The sequence below is a fragment of the Metopolophium dirhodum genome, chromosome 8 (genome assembly GCF_019925205.1).
Source record: "Metopolophium dirhodum isolate CAU chromosome 8, ASM1992520v1, whole genome shotgun sequence".
Taxonomy (NCBI): Eukaryota; Metazoa; Arthropoda; class Insecta; order Hemiptera; family Aphididae; genus Metopolophium; species Metopolophium dirhodum.
The window spans coordinates 35,095,266-35,122,262 of NC_083567.1; the positions used below are offsets into that span (position 1 = coordinate 35,095,266).

A 26,997-nucleotide genomic window follows, 5' to 3' on the forward strand; every position below is an offset into this window, starting at 1 on the left:
TTGAGCTTTGACTACAAATTTTCGTTGAATTCAGTATTGTGAAATATACTATTAATATTTTTAGATTCAGAGTAGAAAGAGGATAATCCATTCAATTTACAATTATTTGTTATTTTTCTGGTTTGTTATTTGAAACTAATAATTCTAAGATTTTTTTATTGGCAGTTTAATAAAGAAACAGCGAAGAAAAATAATTAATATATCAACAAGAATTTGTATTTAATATATATTTAAATAATTTTTATTTCATGATTTATGATTAATAATATTACATAACTGACATTTTGGGTCGATATATGCAATATCTATTTTCCGAGTGAGTCATGTTTCCGAAATCTATTGTTAATCCGTGGTTTAACTACTGGTGAATTCCACAAAACTAAACTTACCGGTTATTTACCACTCTGAGGAATTTGCCAGTAGCCGATCATCCATAACTACATTCGTATAATATTATATAATGACCCTATCAATTTAAAAATTAGCATATTTTACAAAGCTTAACAACAACTTAATTAAATAATCTAATAAAACTTAATTTAATACAAAATATAGAAACGTACCACATAATAGTATTAACTGTAATTTCAATTAATTTTATGTGAGTAGGTAGTTATTATATAGGTACCTTATATATCGTGTGGGTGTATTTAGTTGTAAATGGGTCCTGGATGTTCCAACAACCCAAACTGTTGTCCATTGATGCGTATATAAGTACTCCATTGTCAGTCATCACTTCAACACTAGATTGGGTTTCTCTAACTTCCGAAGACAAAAAGAATGTACCGGAACCGTCGATTAAACCATTTTGAAACATCGATTTATTTTGCAATGTGTTGGTGTTCACCCACGATTCTCTGATGCTAGCGAATGCGTGGAAATACAATTTTCGATCGTTTTTTATTATAGGACCTAAACATTATAATTTCTGATCATCGGGACAAAATATGTTATAGGTACTCACTAATTACAATGGAAAATATATTACCTAAGGCTAATCCTAATATTCCATCCATTAAGTCAAAGTTAACTCCTTTAATTTTAAAATGAGCCTTATTTGGGTACGGGTAGAAGTATGCTTGATCTACCACCCAACTTTCGTCATTTTTAAAATCGTACACGATAAGTTTATACGCAGTAGTATCGGTTATGTAAGCAAATGTATTACGGCCCTTTGAATCTCTGATATCGACTTCGATGTTAGTGAACAACGAAACGTCTTTTACCTGTGACGATGGAAATTTATACGTTTCTATATAACAATGATAACGAGACAAAATTAGAGACGTCAGTGTGTTGAAAAATAAAAAAAATGATAAAACAGTTCTCAGACTTCATAGTAGACGTACTTATAACTCTATCGCCATTTTTCAAGTCAAATATCAAAAGTTTTGGAGGGCACACGGACCGAGCTGTCATCTCAAATTGGTCTAATGTGCCGACATCAACAACCCAAAATCGACCGAGATAGTCAATCTAAATACGTGTGTATGAATTAATTTGTTCATTTTTATACTTTAGTTGTTATGGTTCACTCACTTTGGTTCTAAATACTGAAACAATCGTATCGTCGCAATTGATCGTGTCTTCTGAAATAGTATTAGCCTTCCAATTCGGGTACGGCGCTAATAGTACGGAACTTGGGCGATCTCCTGGAACTACTTCTGCAATCGATGCAGGATTTCCCGGCTTGATACGAGGAACCATTACAAACACTCGTTGTTTGGTAACAGCAGAATTTGAATTTGAACCCATATTGAAGTATAGTTTTTCTTCAGATGGCCCTAAGTTAGAAGAGAAAGTGAAAAGTTTGAAATTATTTACATATATTATTGCCATTAATAATGCATTTGATACGTTCTCATTTTCTCAAAGAATAATGTGTTATACCATTCATTTTTTTATGTTAATAATAATATTCATACAATTATTTATTTTATAATTAAAGAAATATCTAATATATATTTTATGGAGTTGCACATGCACAACCATGGTTGAATCGTAACAGTTTCGTAATTTGTATACCTACTGTATAGTTAGTTATAGATATGATATTAAATTTAAACTATTAATCATTAAACATCGTTATAATATTAATTAATTTAGCAAATCAAATGTCTACATTTATTAAATGTAGATAAATAGGTATACAGAATATATGAAAATATATTAAAATTTCAATTTTATACTATCTTATCCCGCGCACATCGTTGCCCGTAAAAAGTGTCAACGTTTAAAAATGCTTTATTGTTCAACTCTTTTTGGGTATTGAGTGTACTACTCGTTGGAGTAAGTTCGACACACCCACCCTTGTTGTAGGCATTTTGACTACGCCTGATCTCGGACAATGTGCGACAGCATATCAAATAGGACACGCCGATGAGCGGCTATACTTGCAAGTCAGCCATCTTGGTAGGCAATGTGCGAAAATTCGATTTGATGTATGCGCTTGTACCGCTGATCTGCCCGATTAACCAATGTCAACCAATATACAAAAATACTAATGGCTAATTATTTCTCCATTAACCAATAGCAACCATTTATAAACAACAATTTTCAACAAAAATCTAGAAATCCATGTTTGAGCACCTCCTCTGGTTGCACTTACTGGATCCAATTGGAAATTGTTAATATAAATCATCCAGGGAACCACTCAAACCCACACAAACAATTTCATAAAAATCGGTCCACCCGTTTAGGAATGTATAAAGGATATACAGACCGACAGACATTCATTTATTGATAAAATCCAAAATGTATACAATTTTGAAAACTCCGGAATTCACTGCAATTATAAAATAAATAGCGTACTATGTCAAAAAATCTTATATTTTGTGACAAAATAATAATAATAATAATAATAATAATAGGATAGTAATGGCGATTACTAAATTTTTGCGTGACAAAATAGATTTTTTCTCAATAAAACAAAGATTTAAAAATGACTTGTGATATACCGTTGTACCGGTGGATATTGATACGCGCTGGAATTAAAATTAAGTAAACAGATTTTTTTCCACGGTAATGACAATAATAATATACCTAAATGTCTATAGGTATAATCTGTGTATATTTGCTGTGACCTGTAATTGTTCGCGATACCCACTGAACTAATTTTAAAACAAACGGTATTGGTGAGCGTGCCTATAATATAATATAACACATTAATACGGATTATACGGACTATATAGTATATATAGTGATTAAAAAAAATATTTATAATTTATATACATTTCAGCAACGCTGAAGCCTGAAATCAATACATATTACACATATTATGATATCCATATACATAGACATATACCAAGGATTTCGACAAGTTTGGTTACGGGTAGGTTGGCAAAAATAAGCGTAACTATAGGCCTGGTAACTAAGGAGGCTTAAGTATAGTCTCGCTTAAAATTATTTCATAACAATCTTATTGATCGATGAATGTATTGATTTAAAAATAATGTGTGTTTTTAAATTTTTTATCTGTACGAGTGTACACGTTTTGTGGTAGAAAAAAATGTTTTGATCATTAGTTAGCAAGGTTCTAGTTGGTACTTGTGGGAATTGAAAATTGAAAATTATCTGCAGTACCCAACTAGATACCTACTTTTTAAATTTTCTCAAATTCTGGCATAAACTGATTTTGTTGGTTTTGATCTTTTTGTGCTATTTACAGACATATTATGATAAAACATTTTAGGCTCAGTTAAAAAGCTTAAAAATGTAATACGAGATGCTCTTATAGCAATTTAAAAATACATTTGTATACATTCTTTTAAACGTGTGAAGTTCAAATTTTGAAAAAATTTGATATGTTAACAAAGAATAACCATTTATAGTTATTTTTCTGTAATCTAAAAATGTTTGCAGAGGTATGTAATTATTTACATATTTGTTTATTTATTTGTATATACTATATATAGGTATAAACGGGCATTTGCCTTTTTACTTTTAGATTATTTTAGCAGGCATGTCAAACATGCGGCCGGCCTGAGGTTATTTCGAGTCCCAATTATGTTAGAAAAAGATATTTATAAGTTTAATAAGGTATTAAGGTTTTAAAGGTATTCGGGATATATTATATGTTACTTTTTGGCTTATCTTCTGATAAATTGTAATTGAATAAGTATTAATGATAATACTATACCAGAAGTGGGTGTATATGTTTCTGATTTTGAACCATCGAAAAAATATGATTTCTTTTGTCAAAGTTAGATCCCGTGGTTTAAACCAAAGACAATTTTTTATTTTTTTTTAATGATTTAGAAAATCAATGTTCAGGTTTACTATAATTATACCACGTAGCTTGAAGGTTTTCTTTGCTAATTTTTAATATACTAATAAAATAATGTTGACAAAACTAAACAAAACCATATAATATATACTCAATACTGTAACTGTATATATACCTATAAGTCATATAATATAATTTGCCTATATACTAAATAAACACTTCATATACCTATTTAGCTTATTGTTTTCCGTATTTTTTTCTACGCAACAGTCATAAAGGATGATATCAAAAGTTATTGAGCTATAATCATTATTCGTCTGGGTTATCTCGACTACCGCAATTTATTAAATAAAAAACTATATATTCATATTATATTGTTGACATTTAATTAAAAGTCAGTTATTAAATTTATTCATTACCTAGTAAAAAAAATTAGGTAAAAATAATGTAAAAGAATAAAACGAATTTTAAAATCGTAAACAATTCACATCAAAAAATTAATACCATGTAGTCGAGTTAATCCTGATGATTATATAATAGGTAGCCTACGCCGTATAAATATTATATTCACCTTGAAATATGTCCACGTCCAGTATGACACAGTTTTCAGGAATGAACTTCCCCGAGTTGATGGCCGATTCTCGGTGATTCGGACTGGCAAATGTATAGTCCACGTACACCCAGCTGTACTCGACTTGCATCGTCCCCGCGACCGCGCCGCACGCGAAGACCGCCGCAGCCACCAACGTCGAAATCAACCCGCCGCCGCAACGGCAACGATATGGCACCATGGTAGCAGTTATTTGCTGCAGGACACGGACACAAGAAAATAGTTATTCGTCAATATAGTTGTTTACAAGTTTAGATACTACATTATGGTACATAATAATATAATATAATATTGTGTGTTTAGCCTGTTTAGGTATACTGATAAAAATCAATAACAAGCCGAACAGGAACAAGGGAAAAAACGGAAAGACTCGTGCGATGCTACATAATTATTTATTTTGTATTAGCCGAGTTTAGATATTTCCTGCAATATTCTGCTCGCTTTTTCTCGCATTCGTTATATTTTTATGTATGCAAGAACAAAATTGTCCGATCGGACCTAATACGCACACTGCAAGTTCAAATTCAAATTGTATGCTATATAATATTGCATGAAAGTAAAATTGGCCTTCAAGGAATAGTAAATTTGTGAACCCGGATTTTGTGTACCCGTGATTAGGTGTTATTTATTTCTACTGAATCTATATTTTCTGTTATAGCTTTATCAAATTATCGTTTGTCCAGAGCGTAGATAACGTTTAATTACGTATACAACTGTAATATGAGTATAATAATATATTAAACAGGGCACTGAGCAACATACATATTATAGTGTGCTTACCTATTGCGTAAATATATATGTGTACCTTAAGGTATGGCGCGTGCAACGGATCTACTGAAAGAGTCGACGACGAATATAATATAATGTTATTTAAGAATTTTTGATTTATTTTTATGTAGATTGTGAGTTATAGGGCGATTCGGACGAGCGCCGTTTATAATGACGCCACACCGAAAAACGCGTGCATCCTATATACGTACGATACCGTATATTATAATATACCTACCTACTATAAATAATAGCAAGAGACGGAGAGGTTCGCGTAATCGTATATTAATCATTGTGTTAGCATTTACAAGACCACTGTAATCGTTGACGCGTAATACATTGTAATATATTATCTATTATAATTGTGTACGAAATTACAACGAGCCAAAGGTGATCAGATCTATAAAGTTAAAATGGGATTACAATATTTAGACGCGTGTGTGGTGGCCCGTGGACTGTAAAAAAAAAAAACACTTCGTGTCTCGCGATAAGTGATAACAGAGTTTAGCACTTGGCTTCGTATTGCTTGTGATAACAACCATTTTCCCGTGTGCATACATAATAATATATTATAATAAATTAATAAATGCACCAGTTGCGAGAATCGCGCATGTATAATTATTACTCGAGTCGATTAACACGAACGCGGTTTTAAATTTTAACGGCCACCCCAACCGATTTTGTTTGATTATATTTTTCGTATTACATTTTTTACCTAATGTTTTAAGCGATGAGGTGATGCTGCTCGTAATAGCGAGAAACTAGTTATCCTAGTTAGTAGTTTTTGAAACGGACTTTTAAAAACAAAATCCAATAATAATAAAATCAACACATCGTATTGTTAATTGAATGGGACAGGAAATTATTACGAGTACCTACCTATTCGAATTTACAATATACATGTATATAATTACACCTGTACATTCTGCAGTGTTGTTAAGGAACGATTCCTGGAATTGATTCCTTCATAGAGGAACAAATGAAGGAATTAATTCCTTTATTTTTTTAAGGAATAGGAACGTGAAAATTAATTAGAGAAGTATTAATTCTAGAAATTATAAACTTTAAATAGGTTTAAATCTTTACGTGTCACTAGCGTTTACAAAATATATAATTTATCAGTTAATCGCTCTAATAACTATTGGGTTTTTATAAGAAAAAATTAAAATCAGTTATCATTGAACATTAAAACATTTACTAATATTGTTAATTTGTTCAGAATTGGGATCATCAATCTTGTGTTGAATGTAGTTGAGTTTAAAATCAGATATAAGATGAAAAATCTATTGGTAAATATAAAATACTAAATAGTTTTGTTTCACTTGTCCAAATGTATTAAACGCGATCCGTTGTGTATTTAACTAACTTATAGGCTATTACACCCAATATAATGCCTATTGGTGTTCGATGACCGTGACCAATAAATTCGCTTGCAGTAAAATGCAAAAAATAAAAGATTACGAAACATTTATTTTAGTTTGGATTTCAGAGTTATGTGTAACGCTATCAATACGTTGTGGACTTAATTTGATTACCAATCCGGTAAAATGGCATGACCTTTAATTAATCTTCATTAATTAGGAACAAAACGTTTTTAAATCAAGGGCGTTCTAAAATAAAATAATAATAAAATAAAAATAAAAATTGTTTTCACTTTTCAGCTCTAGATAAGTGTTTGAAAATGTAAAAAAGTGTTAAAATTTAGATATTTGTATTTTAGAATGATATAAATAGTACATTTATTAATTAATGGATTTATATTATTAATCATTATTGTATATGTCAATACTTTATTGTCCTTAATAATACTATAAGATATACATTATTTTGTTACATTGAACTTAATTCTTCAGTAAGTTGGTCATGTGTTTATAGTTTTTATACAAAGGCATACTTTTATCCTGGTATTTTATTGGCTCCTGACAAATTATTTTATGCAGACTTTTTGAAATAACTGGTAAACCTCCTCGTTTGTCTTGTTGGGTATTTTTCATTTAAAAAAATAGAACGACCACAAACGTACGATAAATTACTTATTTTTTTAATTATCGTTAGCTTCTTCTCTTCGTGTTATTGTTACTGACCACGTTTCGCATCCATAAGATAGGAATATAGGACTGATAGTTGTCAGTAACTCGAATATAAGTTTGTCGATGACCTTCTAGATATTAGTTTGGACTTGAATAGTTTTTTATATGAATAATATCGTTTATTGGCTGCTGAGATTCTTGACATGACTTATACCGAAGGTACAAGAAATCAGTTACTACCTACTTGAAATATGTGATTCCCCAATACCAAATCCGGTATATTTCTGGATTCTCTGCTTATGACCATATATACATATTTAGTTTTATCTTAGTTGACTATTCAAACTCATTGGTTTGGGAATTTGGTTGCTTTGAAGACACAGTTTTTGCGATTAACTCAGCACGAGTACCTACTGCCAATCGCCATAATATCATCCGAGTAATCCAGCACAGTATTATTTTTATATTTCTTTAAATATATGACTTTCTTTTAATATTCAATATCTCTTGACTTACGATCTTTACTACCTACTATAGCTTTGTTCTAATAACTTTATTTAGTGCCTTAAAAACAGTTGGTGATAACGTATCGCACCCTGCAGTCTTTATCCTATGTTAACTTCAAAACTTTACGATGGTTGAATTCTGAAATTGACTTTGTAGGACATAGGTAGTGCTGGAATTGCATTATTTTATTAGTTTAATAAATTTCGTTGGTATCCTGAATTCTTTTAGGGACTTCCATATTTTACCTTTATTGATACTACTGAATAGGTACACTAGACTAAAGTCGACAAATGTATGGCGGAATCGACGAGTCCCTGAACGAGAGTAGATAAAATATGAGCTGGTTCACGGTTTGGCACTATTAAGTAAGTATATAACAATATAACATTATAAGAAAAATTATGAAATATTGATATAATTTGATATTTTTAATGAATATACTTAAAAAACCTATACTTTAAACTTAAATAGGTACCCATTGGCTATTGGTTATTTAATTTAAATTTTTTATGTTGTTATTAAAAATTGTTTTTGTAACTTGTTTTATAATATTAGGTACCTATCCCTCTATAGTTTATTTACAGATTTAAATACGATTAAGAACATATTTGTAGTTATATATTATGAATTGATGAAGGTCCCGGGACTAAAAAAATCATTCTATGAACAAAAGCAAATAACCTTTGTTAGATCGTTTATTTTTGAAAATTGGTCTCTCACACTTGCAGACCTCCCAAAACTTGTCTTTCCATCTGTTACTGCAGCAACCGTGTAAAATAAAATTGGTATAAATTTAAATCGATTTTTCGGTCTAACAATAAGACATTAATCCGTGTATATTTTTGAAAATGTAGATTAATAGATTTTCAATAGGTTTTTACTATATTGCATTTGAAGCGAGTGTCTTCAGAAATCACTTTAATTCAGCACATCTCGTTTTACGTTAATAAGAATCTGATTAGGCATGCGTACTTATTTATTTATATGTTTATATAATAAGTAATAACCATAACATAATATAATATAAATAAATCACATACTTATACTTGGCAGTATTAACACTAGAATGATTATTCGATCACGCTGGTAGAATTGCATTACGCCGTAAATAATAATTTAAGTATCATTTGGTTTGTATAACTAATTTATGTATTACTCGCACTGAAAGGGTATGTGTAATGCCCGTAAAACGAATTCACCGTGTAAAATATAAAATAATAATCATTGAAATTGCTCCGCGTCAATTTCGTTTATTTTCGTCGCATTTTATCCGTATTAAAATACAGGTTATACCTACCTATATAGTTCGTTCCATTGTATATTTATAATAATATGTATGAATGCATGTATGTGCTATGTATGTATGTATGTATGTATGTATGTATGTATGACGTATGTATGTATGTATGTATGTATGTATATATGTATGTATGTATGTATGACGTATGTATGTATGTATGTATATATGTAAGTATGTATGTATATATAATATAATAATATATAGGTATGTATTATACATTTATAAATTCATGAGCGTTCAAAAAAGTGTAGCAGATCGATAGCGTGGAGTGGTTACATATTAATATTATTATTATGATTTATATTACAATACGAATATTTTTAAACTCTGAGCCGACGAGGTAAGTATCTATATTATAATGACTGTACAAAGACGAGGTTTAGGCAAAAACACTTTTTAAAGTAGTTTAAAAAATTGGAAAGTACCTACATGGCTACATCACGCAGCACTCATTTAATTATATAGAAAAGTGCTATAATATATTCAAAAATAAAAACCTAAAATAGGTTTATTATGATTCTTCAAATTTCTCTATAGTTGTTGAGGAACATAAAATACACACAAGACATAAACACAATTTTTGGAAAAATGTAAACTATTTTTCGTGTATTGTATAGTGTTTGTCCAAAAAATCGATTTTTGGGAGCGTTTTTGCAATTGTTTTCTTGTTGTTACTTGTTATACTTAAACTACTCGTGGGTGTCCTCACTCCTCAGTGGCGTAGAAACAGAAAACACATATATATTGAAGGACAATATATTTCCGAGTCAATAACCACCACTGGTCCTACCCTGGAAAACGGAAATCCAATTTCCCGAAACATTTTTGTGCACGTAAAAACGACGATTAACCCGTTGTGATATTACCTATAGCAGACACGAGACGTTACAATTTGGCGTGCCACGTATCAAATACAAACAATAATATTATTGTGTACCTATGAACATAATACGCGTTTTTAATAATATTATATACGGTAGGTATATATTATAGGTTCAAGGTTGTAGGTTTGAACGGTACATATTATCATATCAATATAGGTAGGTACATAATATAACATCTAGTTCATATTATAGATGGATATTAATATATTACGAGTATTAATATATCTGGTGCCGAATGTCTGTGTATATTGTCTATAAGTCACATAACTCATATAACTTCTCTTAACTTAACTTGTAACTACAAGTACGGTAGTACCTACAACAAAACCATGTGTATAATGAATATCAGTCAACCAATGAAATTGGATTTCCACTTGCGATGCATTATACGCGTTTATTATTTTCCTACATCGCGTCATCGCGAGGTTTTTTCTCGGTTTTGTTTTGTTTTATTTTGTTTTTGTTTTAGTTTTGTAAGCAATATAGTGGCAAATGGCAATTTAACCGTTTACTATTTCTGCTACGACGACAGCGTTACAAATGGAAAACACAAAATAATAAATCGCATCTCGAATTCTCCAACCAATAAAATATTTCATTTTAACGGATAAAAGCCCGTCGGAGTTGCACAAAACGAAATCGGCCGCGGTTACAACAATAATAATAAAATGCTCTCGCGGACATAAAACGTGGGGACAGTGTAACAGATAAACTATATAATAATATATTATATATATATCACCATCGCCACTGCTGGAAACGCGAAAACGCGATTTGTAATGAATTCTGAAATTGCGAAATGAAAAAATCGATCTCACAGTTTGTTGTTATTTTTGATTAACTATACCTAAACGCTGTTACCCGTATAATCGAAACTGTATACTGACACGCGGGCAGATAGAATAATATTATTATTACAAGGAAACCGCACATTAAAACCCGTATGAACTATACCTAATATTACGTTATGACATTTGTGTGACACGTACAATAAAAATATATAAACTGTTTATGTATAGGACACAGGTATTATATCAATATTAGAGTTGTTGGATTAAAATTATAATAATAAAATATAATAACGGCTATATAATAATAATCATGGTTAAAATTTGACTACTATTTTTTTTAAAATTGTATTGTAATAAGAAACTCCGAGGGCCACATATTACTATTAAATATATTAATAATTTTTACAGACACACAAGGAATTAATAATTATCTTCACCATTATAGTTATACTTACAAAAAAGCAAGTTAACTTTTAAACACCACAGTCTCATCGTTTATTCGTCTATACCTTTTCTCATTCACCACGAAAACATCATCACCTCCACAGAAACTAAATTAAAATGAATGATGTTTATAACTTATCATCACAACTTCCTATATAATTTTTCTACCTGCTATTAGATGAAGATAAATATAGGTATTAAATTTACAACGTAGAAAACAAAGTTGTTATAATAGTATTACTTCCTTATTCATTGCCGACATCGAGTTATTATAATCGAAGGAATACAATAATGAAAATAAACGAGTTTCAAACAAATTTATTTTTGACTAGGTACTTATTTCTGTATTAGATGTATTCTAGATTAGGGGTATCCAAACTTTTTTATACGATGAACCAAATCTGTGATACGCTTCAGCATCACGAGCCAATATTTTTTAAATAGTGATAGAGAGGTGTTTAAATTGAATATATATAATAATTGTTTTTAGTAATTAATATATTATAAACAATCAAAATATTTTTCAAAATATATTTTCAAAACATCAGTTAGCTTGGCGGGCCGGTTCGAATAGCTTCGCAAGTCGTAAATTGGAGATTTCTTGCACTTAATCTAGATAGTGAAAAGTTTGAAAACCTTAAATGTGTAGGGGCTCATAATATCGCACTGAAATACATAAAATATATGAAAATGAATTTACATAATACGTCATAAGCATGATAAAAAGTTAAGGAGACTGAGCCATTATCAAAAAATTGGAAAAATAAATAAATTAATATGATTAATTATAATTATAGTAACCTGCAGTTATTTATACAAATATTTATTAACCGAAGTCTAAACAATTATAAGCTATCTTGACTAAATTTCAAAGTGATATATGTTATAAAAGGTATAGGTATAATATAATGGTTTATTGATGTAATGATCCACAGATAGTGATATAGTTTTAATAAATAACAAATACATAATATTATATATATTAGTTAGGTTAGGTTAGTTATTATAATTATAATATAATATCATATTTATTTATTTATTTTTCTAATTTTTTGATAATGGCTCAGTCTTCTTAACTTTTTGTCACGTTTAATACGTATTATGTAAATTCATTTTCATATATTTTATGCACCTAACCTAGCTTATATATATAATATGTGTCTATTATTTATTAAAACCATTTCATTATATGTCGACCATTCCATCAATAAACCATTATATTATATATTATATACCTATTATAATATATAGCACTTTGCAATTTAGTTAAGATAGGTAATAGTTGTTTGGACTTCGATTAATAAATATTTGTTTGTAAATAATTGCTTCGTTACTGAGGACCAAATACATTTAACAGGACCTTTCGGGATTTATATAGAAAAATAAATAGACGCAATTGTAATACATATTTATATAAATATATGATGGATATAAATTAGAAAACACAGAACATTTATTACGTCCAATATAATACTATAATAGGGTTTGAAAACTATACTAGGTACTGCAAGTCTGTAACCAGCTATAGTTACTCATATCTATATAACAACCATATATATATATATATATTACTAAAGAAGACAAGAAATAATAGCAAAATGTTACGCTAATATTAAGCATTATTTTTGTAACAATAACTAGAGAGCTCCTGAATTCGTTTATTACACATGGTGTTACAGGCAATAAGTACCTCCTATAAGGCTATAACACACATAATATATTATATATTATGTATAATATAATAGATTAATCACCATCATAATATTATTTGTAATAAAAAATAACGTATACAATTAAAACATAATTATTTGCAGACAACCAAGTTCAAGTATAGTATAAAAATCGTCTGATTTATTCCGGTAGATTTCTTATCACATCAAAGTATTCTAAATACTGATGGCCGATGGGAAAAAAAATATTATCGCATAAGTATAGAAAATCTTGTTTATGTAAACCTCACTAAACATGTTTATTTTACACAACGTATATAATTACAATTTATGCATTAGACTACCTATAATGAGTATTGACATTCATAAAGTTAACTGCAAAAACTGGAAACAATGTGTGTCGTAAATAGTAATTTATTAATAATGGTTTTTGTAGTTAATATATATTTTTTTTAAATTTTGAAATATTTTTTTTTTAGAAATGTTACATTAAAATCAGTGTATGAATCCATTCGAATGATTTAGCTTTAAAACATTTTAGAAAATGTCAACTTTTTCCGTGATATTTAATGATTTCAAACGCTAATAATTGTTGTTGTCATGGCATCAATAAAAAAAAATATATGTCGATGATTGTTTATTCTAGTAAGTTGTATAGATAATTAGATGCTACTTTTATTATCACTTTATAATATTAATTATTACCTATGGTATCTATTTGCTATTTTTAATAGATTCTAATGTTATACAAGTTTATTTTGAGGATTTGTAATATACTAATACACATATTAATATATTATTTTATACAGGTATAAAGTTAAATTATTTTCTCAAATTTTACTCTAAGATATTAGTTTGTTGTACTAATAAATTTATTACGATGTTTTAGCGTAAAAAATTGAGTTGTTTTTACCATTTTTACATTTTTTCATTTTTGTGTAGCAAAACATAGCTACCTACTAAAAAAAAACTTATCATGGGCAAGTCACAACCCAAGCAAAACTGATAAAAATAATTGAATGCTAATTTTTACTTATGAACTTTGTGATTTTTATTCAAATGTTTAACAATTCATTTTTAATCTACTGCTCGTGAAGTATAGTAAAAGTACGAATGCTTAAATTCTCAATTTATGTCGACTTACGTTAGTATAATTTGTTCTTGTAATTATCACGTGTGGCACTATTTATTAAATCACTATATTTTATAAACATTAAACACCACTTATAAAAAAAAAAACCTAATATCATGGAAATTTGTATAAGCCATTAAAATTAGTTAAATTACATTTATTCCAATTATATGTGCACATTATGTTTAGCGCGATGTTGATTGCATAGTACTAAATGACCGGTAACACCGACTGAAACCCGAGCGAAACGAAAAAGTATTTTCCCTTCTTTTCCAATTAATCAGCATTCGGTTTGCGAGTAGGGCCTGTTTTATGTTACAATTGTCTGTGTATATGACTTAATATTATTTTTCCTTATAGCTTGATATGATATCTCATTTGAAACATCTTTTAATTATTCGCATACCGACGTCATTTATGTAATCAATCAGTGATAATATTAATAATAATATAATAATTAATAAGTAATAACACTAAAAGTGCTCTAACGGAATATTTAATTAAACACGTTATAAATTGGACTAGAATATTTGAATAAATACTCCATTAGATAAATTCTTGAATACCAGTTTGTTTTTTATCTACCAATGGACTGGACTTACAAAATAATTTATTATAATAGGCTATTATACGCATTTGCACAATTATACCTATATATTATTTTGTTTTCGGAATAAAATAATTTATGCATAAATACCTAACCTAACTACATGTAGGTATAGTTTATTATTTAATATGTTGTGTATTTGATATAAACTAAAACAAAATATATCTAAACGTAAATAAATATACACTAGTGGCTAAGCTGTTGAAACGTATAATATGATTTATGGTATATTATATGATCATAGAAGGTATTTGAAAAATACCTATTCTATCTAAGTAGTTAGTTACCTACATTTTTTGAGCATAAAACTAGTTTATGAAAATATTTTATATTGAAAACATGAAACATTTCAACTTTCCTCAATGAACTTATTCACAAAAAAAAATAATAATAATAGTACCTAATTGTATTAACAAGATCATATTTTTAATCTTACCTAATAAATTTAAACTGCACGGTAGGTATGTTTGAATTAATGTTTAAGCTAAATAACATTAATATGTGTGTTTTTAATAATGAAAACAATAAACTTATTTGTAATCAACAACCATAAACAAACAACAAATATATCACTCGATCAAAATACTTATCAGGTTATCAGTTAGTTCAAATATTTTATTCATAGTATAATATTAAATATTGTATAATTAATAGATTATAATAAAATGATAATTACGAATAATGTTATAATAAAATGTTAATTATGAATAATATTATAATGTATATTCTTTATTTCTATTAAACGTTTTACGTTGTATGTTTCATTATAATAGTCAATAATCATTATTTATGACAAAACATGTTGGATAGGTACCTACTCAGTACTCGCGTCTCACGATGAAGTATTTGGCTACTGATCAAAATGGTCATGATTTTAATTAAAATAAAGATTAAACTAATTTGATGTGGAATATAAATTTGAATAAACTCGTTTTTATATAGTCTGAATAGCATTATGTTTATATACAAAATGTTCTACAAAGATTTTTTTAAACTAAAATAATGAAGTAATACAAATTCAATTTCCCAATCAAATTATAAAAAAATATTCGTTGAAAACCAGTATTTATAATTATATATTTTGTTTGCCATTAATGCCATTGTAGTAAAATTGTAAAATCTAAAGATCAAAAGTTAACTGTTTAAAATAAGTTGTTACTTACTACGTACAGGACTTAGTTTGCTAATGGTTTTGTTTTTACCTACTCACTACTCAGTTATACTAAACCTACTAAAATGGAAGTAAAAACGAACGTCTTACTAACGAACCTGCAGTAGTATCTAAATAATTGAGATAAATATTAAAAACTTTTAAGATATGATTATTTATTACTACTCTACTATAATAAGCAGTAAATATTTATTATGTATTTTTAAGATTTACCTAAAATATAGGTATACATATTAAATGTAAATTAGAAATTGTGTTCACAATAGGTAATTACTTACTTACTGAAGCAACTAACAATGCATGTCTTGTAAATGTGACTGTTAAAAAGCACAGACAAGTTTATTTTTTCCTCATTCTCGGAAATCACTCAATATAAAATATCGCACCAAAAACGAGTTACATTATTTAATACTTACTATTTAATACATTAATACAACTTACTTCCTTTAATATTGTTCCCATATATCTACGATCTACCTATATGTATTATATAATATTTATATTAAATAGATGCATTATGGCATTATAACTACTATAACTTATTATTACTATAATACTCATAGATCATAGCTATCACTTATTTTTCCATTACATAAATATTGCCTCCAATAGAAGAATAGTTATAATTTATAAATAATTAATTCAATTATTTTCTAAACACTATTGACATATCTATCGTTTTATTAATGATGTATTTCTTGTGTTCATATTATGGTTGTAAAATAAAAACAATTCATTATAATAATTCTGATAATATTTACGAATAATAAAATCAACGAAAGATAACAGAAATAATCTAAATTATAATCTAGTGTTCGTTCTCTGTGAAGGAATTAATAATTATTATTATCCAAGTAAAACTCCAGATCGAGAACGGATTCATAACGGTAGAAAAAATAAATACTCTAAAAAAATAATGAAGAATTGTAATTACCTATCACTATTGTGTGGTGACTATTTCTAAAACGTAGACAATGACACGCTTTTCTAAACACATGACTCTGTACATGAGTTAAGGCATAGGCACCTAATAGTTTTAAGTAAATTAAAGAATATAATCAACATTTTTAACTTTCATTTTCGGAATGCATATATTTTGGACGTAGCTAGGTAATATATAAGTGTATATTTCCAGGGCCGGATCTAGGGGGGGGAAGTCAGGGATTTATCCCCGGGCGTATAATTTTCGTGGGCGTATTTTTAAGGTTTGAAATTTGTAAATTGAAATTTTAAAATTGACTATAAAACAAAAGTCAAAACTTGGTTCAAATAATATTTTACAGAAAATGTGTAAAATTGGATATGCGAATAAAATAAAATAATTTTATTTTTAATCGAGATAAGTTATATCTAATGACTAATAACATTGATTTAAAAATTAAAAAGGACAAATATGAAATAGGTATACGCAGTGTCGTGGAAATACCCGTCCGCAACTGTCAGCGCGCGAGAGTGACACGCCTTAGTCTATCATAGATTCATAGATTACACTTAGTTAAACTCTCCGATTAGTGACATATTAAAGTATGGTAAATTACATCGTTTTCTTGCATATAATATATTATGTAGATACTAGATACAGCCCCCCCCCCCCCCCAATTAGTCGTGTTATTGTATAAACCTTAAATAATAAAAGGCAAAGTAAAAACCATGATATTTTAGGAAACTTTTAATGAAATATTTTTCCTATTCTTATTATTAATTATCAGGGTTGGGATTTTATAGCACTTAAAATTGCATAAATATGCGCTAAAATATTAAAAAAAAAGAAATTTATTAATTAATAATTTTAAAATGTATAGAAATACATATTGAATAATAAACATTACTTTGATGTGTAATTTATCTTTTATTAAAAATCTTTTAAATCTAACATTTTTTTAATATAATAAAAATATATATTTTAAAAACATTATTTTTGAAATGTTTTAATATTTATTAAACGTGTAAAAAACATTTCATTGTTACTTGGGCCGATTTCAAAAATATTATTCACTCGAATTGCTTCCTAAGAGGGTCACTACCTACTCTTGTACTGTAATCGCCTGCGATACCTATAATTAATCGATTTATAAAAAAATATATCAAACATAATTTAGATGAAATATCATTCTGTTATACAGTCAAAAACTTAAGTTTGTATAAAATAAATGTTGTTTTTTATTCGTGTCAGGCGCATAGTATAACAGTAATAATAATAATGATATAAGTTGTATAGTGTAAAATAATATAAACAGTATAAAATAAAATAAACAAAAAAAATAAATAAATAAAATTAACAAATGAATGTAGTAATAAATAGACAGACACAGCAGTAATAATTGATAATATTAAAAATAATTTTGCTGGTCGTTCAGAGATCTGTTCTAAAGCTTTTCGTTTCAATTTGTTGCTGAGTATCTGTCTGTTAATTTTTTGCTCTGAGTCTTTCGCACAATCGTGATTAAGTTTACTATTTTCGAACTGGATTTTATTGCGTTGATCGGTTTTCAAATAGGCTGTACATATTTTTTTCGTACATGTCCACCGTTTAATGTCAATAGCTAATTATTTTTTGTATCCAAACTTAAAACCATCACATATTATAATGGTTAGGTTAGGTATACTAGGCACATATTATAATGGTTTTACCCTTTTCGCTGATCTCGCTTATCACGTTCATTTTTATAAAAATGTATGTATACTATATAATAACGTGTTATTTATCGTGGTTGCGAAAACGAAACTGATTGTGTTGAACTGGTGATGATAGACTAATCACTAATCGCGAATAAGATTATTGCATTCGAAAAATTAATCTGTCTGGTAAATTATACTGTCTTAAACATTTTATTTTTGACCATTACGGAATAATATAATAATCGATAGTACACGTACAACTATCGATATATTAATTAATATTCCAGGTGTGTCATGTGAGGCAATTCGAGTAGACCATTTGGGTATACTCGAATATTGCCTCCGAAAACGCCGGGAGGCAATTCAAGTAAAAAAAGGTCACCTACCTAAGTTTAGGAGGCAATTCGAGTGTCACATATACATTTTATCGATAAGTTATAATCCATGATAAAGTAAATTTCATGTTATAATCATTATATTACAATTTACAGTACATCACATTTTTGTTTCATTGTATTTTTTCCGTATTTAGGTACACAATATTAAGTTTTGATTGTAACAAATATCAAAAATAAAAAATGTATAATATTGTTATGTTGCAAATTAAATATTGTTTTTTTACATAAAGCTTTTTATATTAAAAGTAAGCAATGGATACCTAATTTAGATTTGTTAATAAATAATTTATACATGTTATTATTATCAATATTATTTTTATTCTAAGCCTGAAACTTGGAAATATTTTAGCTTTAAATACACCATTAAGAAGTGCTTCTAAACTATTACTTAATTAGTTTAAAATCGTTTAAATTATTTGTGGTAAATAAATTATTGGTCCAGTATATTGCAAAAGGTTTTGTAAGTGTTGGTCCTCACAATACTGTGTGAGTGTGCTTGATTTTCCATAAAAAAAAATACTAATTCTGGTAATCTCCCTGAGATTGGCGTATTTTTTTAATTTCCCCGGGTGTTAAAAAGCTAAGATCCGGCCCTGTATATTTCCAAGACATGGCCGCATTTAGGGGGAGGAACTCAGGCACTGCCTACAACTGCCCCGGGTGCTAGTATTTTGGGGGTGCCAAAATGTTGTGATCGGAAATTTGTTCCCTTGTGAATTTTTAAAACTTTTAAATTTAAATTATTTCAATAACAGTATTATATAATATAATATTAATGTATTGTGCGGTTTGAAATTAAAACAACTAAATAATGTAATTTTTTAACACTTTAATGTTATATTGTTATATTAATATACTGCCATCATAATAGCCACTAGGAATAATTCCATTATTGTCAATACCTATCGAGTTTTTGATGTCTATCGATAAATAGATAATTTGATTCTCTATCGATTCCCGTAATACAAATTAAGTTTTTTCAAATTATAAGTTCATATAAATAAATAACAAAATAAGTAATATGAAATAAGGTGGTATGTAGGCACATAAATGCATAATGCATTAAGATCAGAAGCAAATACGCAACATTAAAACAGCAGTAAGTAATTTAAAGAGTGAAGTTACTGATTTTCTTCCTTTTTAAAACACATATTATACATCACTTCATGACAGTGCCACAGTGACGTATATAATATGAATTATTTTCAGTATGGGCCAATTTACCACTGTATAGTCATGACTACTTGCAAGCATAGCACTATATAACACAGTTATAACTAAAAATTTTTTAGGGAGCTGCCTAATCTGTTATAATTATGACATACACAGTACAAATGAAAATCACGCAGTTATTTTTTTAATTGTAATTATTATATTAATTCATCTACTTATATTTAATGTTATATTACGATGAATTTAATATAACACCAAAGTCATCAAAGCATAAGTCAATAAGCATAGATTGTCAATCTATTATTATACTTCTTTATTCCTCAAAAACATTTTTAATCAACCTATAATGTTAAAAAACTGTGAACAACTGTGTAACCTGCAATTTCACTATAGGCTCTAGCCCAGAAGGCCTCCCCCCTGACGCCCCTATATATGCCACTTCTTCATGAATACGTCATTATAGTATGCCAATTATTAGAAAGGATTTAGCAGTAATCCAAAATAAAAGTGTATGTACTTACTGCTTTTTGTCTTCTGATTCATATAAGCTAATGTGCTCCAAGTCCATTAAAACCCGTTAAAAGTTATGTAAATTTATTTTTTTATGTTCAATAGTTTTTTTTTAAAACGTATAAATAACATACCATCTTTTGAATCTTAACTTTTACTCTACGGACTTATAATTTAGTGTGGAAAACCGTTTTCTTGTTTCCTGGAAATATACGTTTTTGGAGTTACCTACTGCTAAAGGCCATGACATCAAAATAGAAACCAATTAACTTCCTGATTTAATTTAAAAAGTATATATGTATTTATTATACACTACCTATCTAGTTGTAAAAAAACGAAAGTAACTTCGAAGTTTTATTATTTTTGACATAATTGCATTATATAGCTGGTATCGGCTATATTTATCGACATAAACATGAATAAATAGAGAGTAATATTATTGGATAACATTTTCACTAACAAAATAATTATGACCATCAGTACTAGTCATAAAACGTTTTCTTCGGACATAATATTATTTAGATAATTATGATTTAAAAACTATTTAAAATAGTACGATTCGCGTGGACGTTGGATAATACTTCTAAATGTTCATCGTTTCCACAGATATATACCACTTCAAGTATCTTAATCTAACCTCTACAACTCGTTTTCGTTGATTTTATTTTCATTTTTACATATTGATTTTCGTCAATATTAATAGCTCCGATTAAAAATATTTTTAATTGATTTTATTACAAAACTTATTTGAACTTTTTTTCTTATTTTTGTCATTATTTTTATGCATAACATATATTTATTATAAGTTACCTACTGGTGTAACAGTCAATTTTTACCCCCTCCCCTGACTGGTAAAAATATCCCACGGGGGTAAAAACATTCGAGGGTATTAGAAAGCTGCGATACCTGCGTAGTGCTTTCACTACTTGAAATTATAATCTATACATATAAAATCAAAATACTACCTAGTCACCGTCCACTGATCGCTGTAACTCAATAACTACGCAACGTACGAACTTAACATTTGGAATAGAGGTTCTTCTCAAATTTTGACGGTGCAATAAGAAAGGATTTGCCAAAATTCGCATTTTAAAGAGGTGCTCAAACAGGTCCATTGAAGTTTACATTAAAAATTTTATTTTTATTTATTAAAAGTTCCCATTGGTTACAGTCAACAGTAGAAATTATTTGTATTTGTTTATTATCGGTTGCCATTGGTTTTTTGGGCAGATCAAGTACAAGCTTGCATCAAATCGAATTATTGAAAATTGCCTACCAAGGTGATTGGTGAAAGAGTTGCCCTTTGTCCGCGATCCGACGTAGTCGGATTGCCTACCAGGGTGGCTGAGTTGCACTTACTGCAGCATTATAACTACCAAAAGTAGTTGAACAATCATACTTTTTTTTTAAGATTTGCGTCTTTTTACGGGTAATGAAGTCCTATACAAATTAATTTACCATATAAAAATATATTAATACCGCTAGAAACATTTCAATACGTTTTCATTAACCATTTTTTATATTAATTTGCCCATCACATTAAACGATAAAATTTAAATAAACAATTATACATATCATTGTCCGAAAACAAAATAAACAACCAATCACGGGCGAAGCTGTGACGGGTTGGCTAGTATATTATTATACCTATATTATCTAAAAACAATTATACATTACTATTATAGTGTATAGTTGATTATGTTGCACTGCTTTTCATTGTAAAATAATAAACACTTTGAGTCTTTGAATGCCATCAACCAAAATAGTTGTTATAATAAAAATATTTAATTTAGTTGAACCGGTGGACGTTTAATCAATTAATTACTGAATTATAAAATGGAAATAGCTGCAGAGGCTTGCAATAGTGTGAATAGAGTTGGCCATGAAAAACATAGGTAGATACGTGCAATCTGGGGAACTAGACAATCTAGTTCAGTCTTTTGTCTTTACTCTTTTTTTAGATTCTATATTCTATTTTTTCTTTGGACGTATTAAATGCAAGTGCCTATCAGTGAAGAATATAAATTAATAAAAATATTCTGTATAGGTATAGGGGGGGGGGAGGGTATCACCCGTAGATACACCGTAGATACATATCATAGGTTAAATAATAATATAGGACATGCATAAAGGACGTGTTAATCCGAGACGAATTTCATTTTTTGAAATTCGGGGGGAGTAAAAATATTTGACCTTGGCACGGTGCCGCATTTAGACATTTTGCGATCCAGTGCAAAAAAATTTGGCACCCCCGTAAGGGATCTGACAACGAACAATTTGGGAGATCCTCATAAACCTTTTAGATTTTGAGCAAAGAAAAGAATATTTGTTTTACAATGGTGTATGCTTTTTTTTAAATATTGTTTAATAATTTCATGAATCCTCTTCTCCTAACCCCACGCAAAGATACACTGTAGCCCTGCTTTTAATTCTTCATAAACATTTATTTTTATTTTTTTACGTACGGTTAGGTACTTACTTCATTGATCATATTAATATATTATTAATATGAAAAAATAAAAATAAATTTAATAAAACTATATAGGATAACTATGCAAACTATTATTATATTTAACCATGTTTTAAATTTGTCTGCATTTTTTAGTAACATTAAGTTGTTTTTTGTCTTTTAACAAAGTTTGTTTACGATTTCGATATCCATTAAATTTTGGGTCATAAGTAAAATAATATAAAACACATACATAATAAATATTCAACAGCACCAAGTAGTGAAAGAGAAATTATTAATCAGTTGTCATAGATTTCACAAATGCTGTGGAGGAGTTTGTAGACTAACAATATTGTATTTTTGTAGTAAGCACGCTGTATGCGTTAGCAAAATACCCCGAATTATTATTAATAACTTATGTTTATTGAATATTTAAATATTTGAATCACAACAAATTTGGGAAAAATAAATTTTGGAACTATCATTATTCATTAGGTATATTAATAATTCGCGAACGCTGATAGCTATATTGCAATAAATGCATTATTTAGTTGTTTTAATTTCAAACAGCATAATACATTAATATTATATATTTATATTATATTACATAATAATGTTATTGAAATAATTTAAATTTTAAAAGTTTTAAAAATTCACAAGGGAACAAATTTCCGATCACAAAATGTTGGCAACCCCCAAATACTGGCGCCCGGAGAAGTTGTATTCAGTGCCTCCCCTTTAATGTAATTAAAATAATTATGTTTGAAAACAATACGTCTTTTTTTTTAAATTCCTTACATATAAACTTTTTAGCTTACTATAAAGACATAATTATCAATATTGATACATCTATTTTAAATGTTTTAGCCATTAATGAGATTTTTTAGTATACTTGAATATACGCAACGCCATAACAGTTACCCAACTGATTTAGCCATGCGGTTAAAATATTTATTTTGAAATACAGAATGGTTTGGCACAATGTGAGAAATCTTACAAAAATGCTGAAACAAATGTTATGTTTCCAAGATGCCATTATATCCGATCGGATTACATTAACATCACACGGCGTTTTCGATAGACTATTTTAGCTACACTAAAGTATGCTCATTACTCATTTTTCCAGGAATCCATAAGGGCCCTGTAAACGACGTACATTTTCCATTAAAATTACCCAAGACTCAAGAGCTAGACGAAAATTAAAGTATTATTTGTGGGCTAACTTTAAAAATAATAAGGTTGTACGAATTTATTAAAATAACATTTGATCATCTGAAAATTAAAATTAATATTTTAACAAACTAACTTCTTACCGATTGGAGTATATTTTAGATTCTGAACGGAGCAATGAATGTATTGATTTTACAATGTGATTTTTTTTTTTGTATCTGTCATCACAGAGGGGGGACAGTAAAACTGCTTCGATTTTCTTAAACACTATCTTGTTCGATGGGAAAATTAATCTAGTTGATGCGTTCGGGAGGTTAACATTTAAAATTCCCAATAGTTTTCATAAACGCTGGGAAAACAACATAAAAATTAAGAAAAAACAGGAATTTTTACGCAAAATCGGTTTTTGACAAAATCGATTTTAAGTTTTGGTGTAACAAGAAAACATATGACCATACATGACATTTAATGGTTGTTTATATTAGCATTTTCTATACACCATACAATTTTAAAAATATTTTGATTTTCAGTTAGCAGTTTTATTAGTCTTTTTTCTTATGAATGTCAATAAAAATTTATTTGTTGGGTAAAAATGCTTAAAAATGTAATACAAGATTCCTCATAAATTGGTCTACCTTTATGAAAAAAAAATGTCTACAAGCAAATAAAATTCAATTTTTACGAGCGTTTGAAGTTTATATTTTTACAAGTTTGGTTATTCACTCGATTTCTCATGTAGCGATTTTGTTATTTTGTTGTAATTCAAAAACGAATAAATATATGAAAATTTTACTGAATGTTCATATTTTTAGTTTCTATACACCATAACATTTTGAAAATATTTTGACTCTTTTTGAACTGTTTACAGCAGAGCGACACACACTTGCCCACATTTTTTAATTTTAAAACCTAAATACTGAAAGAATCTACATTTTTAAAAAGCTTTATATGTACCTATTTATTTTAAATTTATATATTATTTTTTAATATTTTAATTTACTGTTGAAATTATATGTGAATGTCTGTAACCATGTAGATACTATATTTCGGATACGGATGACGGGTTATGTTGGCGATTGGCGGTAAAAGCTATATAATGATAATTACTATTTACTATTTACTATTTACTATTTTACAATAACAAGCCGTTCCCGCCGTTAATGTAAGAATTGCCTATTCATAACCCCTTAACCTTACCTAATAAGAACGTGTTTACAGATTTTATTTTAAATAATCAGCAATTCATTTATAAACTGATTTCTAATCGACATTGACATTTTTGACACCCGATTTGCACTTTACCACACAAAACCCATAGTTACATCACTAAATCGCTTTAATGATCAATTATAATGAACAGCTTCCCAAAAAACATAATCCTGATGTACCTAACTGATAACAAAGCGTAAGCATATTTAATATTACTGCCTTTGGTATTTACTTACCCCATGAATACGTCTCTCGTATATATACAAAAAGAAATTCGATTTTCATTTTCCAAAACAAAATTCCTGCGTCTATCCCTAAAATACGGATTTTTTAAATCTCTTCTCTGCGACTCTGCCCAATATTTTTGTGTAGTGACGGTGGACTACTGGACTACAAGAAAAACTTGAACGCCGACACAGGACTGCTTGTAAAAATTGTGCCAAAAAAGTGTGAAACCAGCCTCAGAGGCCGTTGTAATCCATTCATTCGTCGGCGGCCGGGACTTCCAAAACAGACACCGTTCACGTTTTGACTACCACCGACGGTGGATGGACAGTGTCAATACAAAGTTGGTGGCACTACCTACGGCTACATAAGTAAAAAAAGAATATGGCCAACGTAAGCAGACTTTAATGCCGCCAAAGTCACCGCAATTAATTGTCAACACATCTACATCTAGATCACAAAAAATTGTATTTCACAAATGTTTAATAAATAATGATTTATACTACTCACTAGTCACTGAGTATAAATACATAAAAGATAGAATTATTTTTATAAACATAAGACGCGTTTTCGCAAAGGTAACGAAAGCAATTAATGGTTTGCTGACTGTTTACGGCGGTGGAGTACGATTGCGCGCGTTTTGCCTTTTTGGGCATACGATTGCGCGCAGTACCGGAATAACAAAGAACATGATTTTGAGTATTCAAAAGCGTACGATTGCGCGTGAAAATGGATGCGACGTTGCCAAATTGTTTGTAACAAATTTCAGTTATTTCGTAATTAATTTTATATTTAAATACAGATACAAATTCATCCATTTAGGAAGTTTTTAAATACATTTACTTAAATACTTATTATTATAAAAAAATAATATCGTTAAATATACGTAAATAACACAAAATAAAACAAATACTTTATAAAAAAAAATATTTATAAACAATGGTTAAATATTCGAATAGATAAATAAATTAAAAAGTAAATAATTGAAAAAAGTTGACAAATTACATTTAATATTTTTAAGTTAAATTTTAAATTGTTAGTTATATTATTATATTATCACGATACCGATTTCCAACTATGGCTAAAAACTTAAGTAAATTTTCTG

General features: G+C 28.5%; 1 protein-coding gene across 5 annotated transcripts in view; it reads right to left on the minus strand.

The window, feature by feature from the left end:
- The window catches only part of LOC132950923 (protein yellow-like), a 30,305-nt gene extending 3,678 nt beyond the window's left edge, over positions 1-26,627 (minus strand). For 2 of the 5 annotated variants that reach the window (XM_061022547.1, XM_061022551.1), the window contains exons 1-6: positions 14,374-14,581; positions 4,797-5,031; positions 1,540-1,784; positions 1,350-1,476; positions 989-1,252; positions 629-912 (exon numbers count right to left, since the gene is read on the minus strand). In XM_061022547.1, the coding sequence (XP_060878530.1) occupies positions 629-912; positions 989-1,252; positions 1,350-1,476; positions 1,540-1,784; positions 4,797-5,016 (1,140 nt within the window). In that variant the 5' untranslated portion in view covers positions 5,017-5,031; positions 14,374-14,581. Of the gene's footprint in view, positions 1-628; positions 913-988; positions 1,253-1,349; positions 1,477-1,539; positions 1,785-4,796; positions 5,032-5,615; positions 5,800-14,373; positions 14,582-25,903 lie in introns of those variants that run through there. The other 3 variants (XM_061022550.1, XM_061022548.1, XM_061022549.1) reach the window with 3 other exon arrangements.
- Between the last annotated feature and the right edge of the window lie 370 nt (positions 26,628-26,997).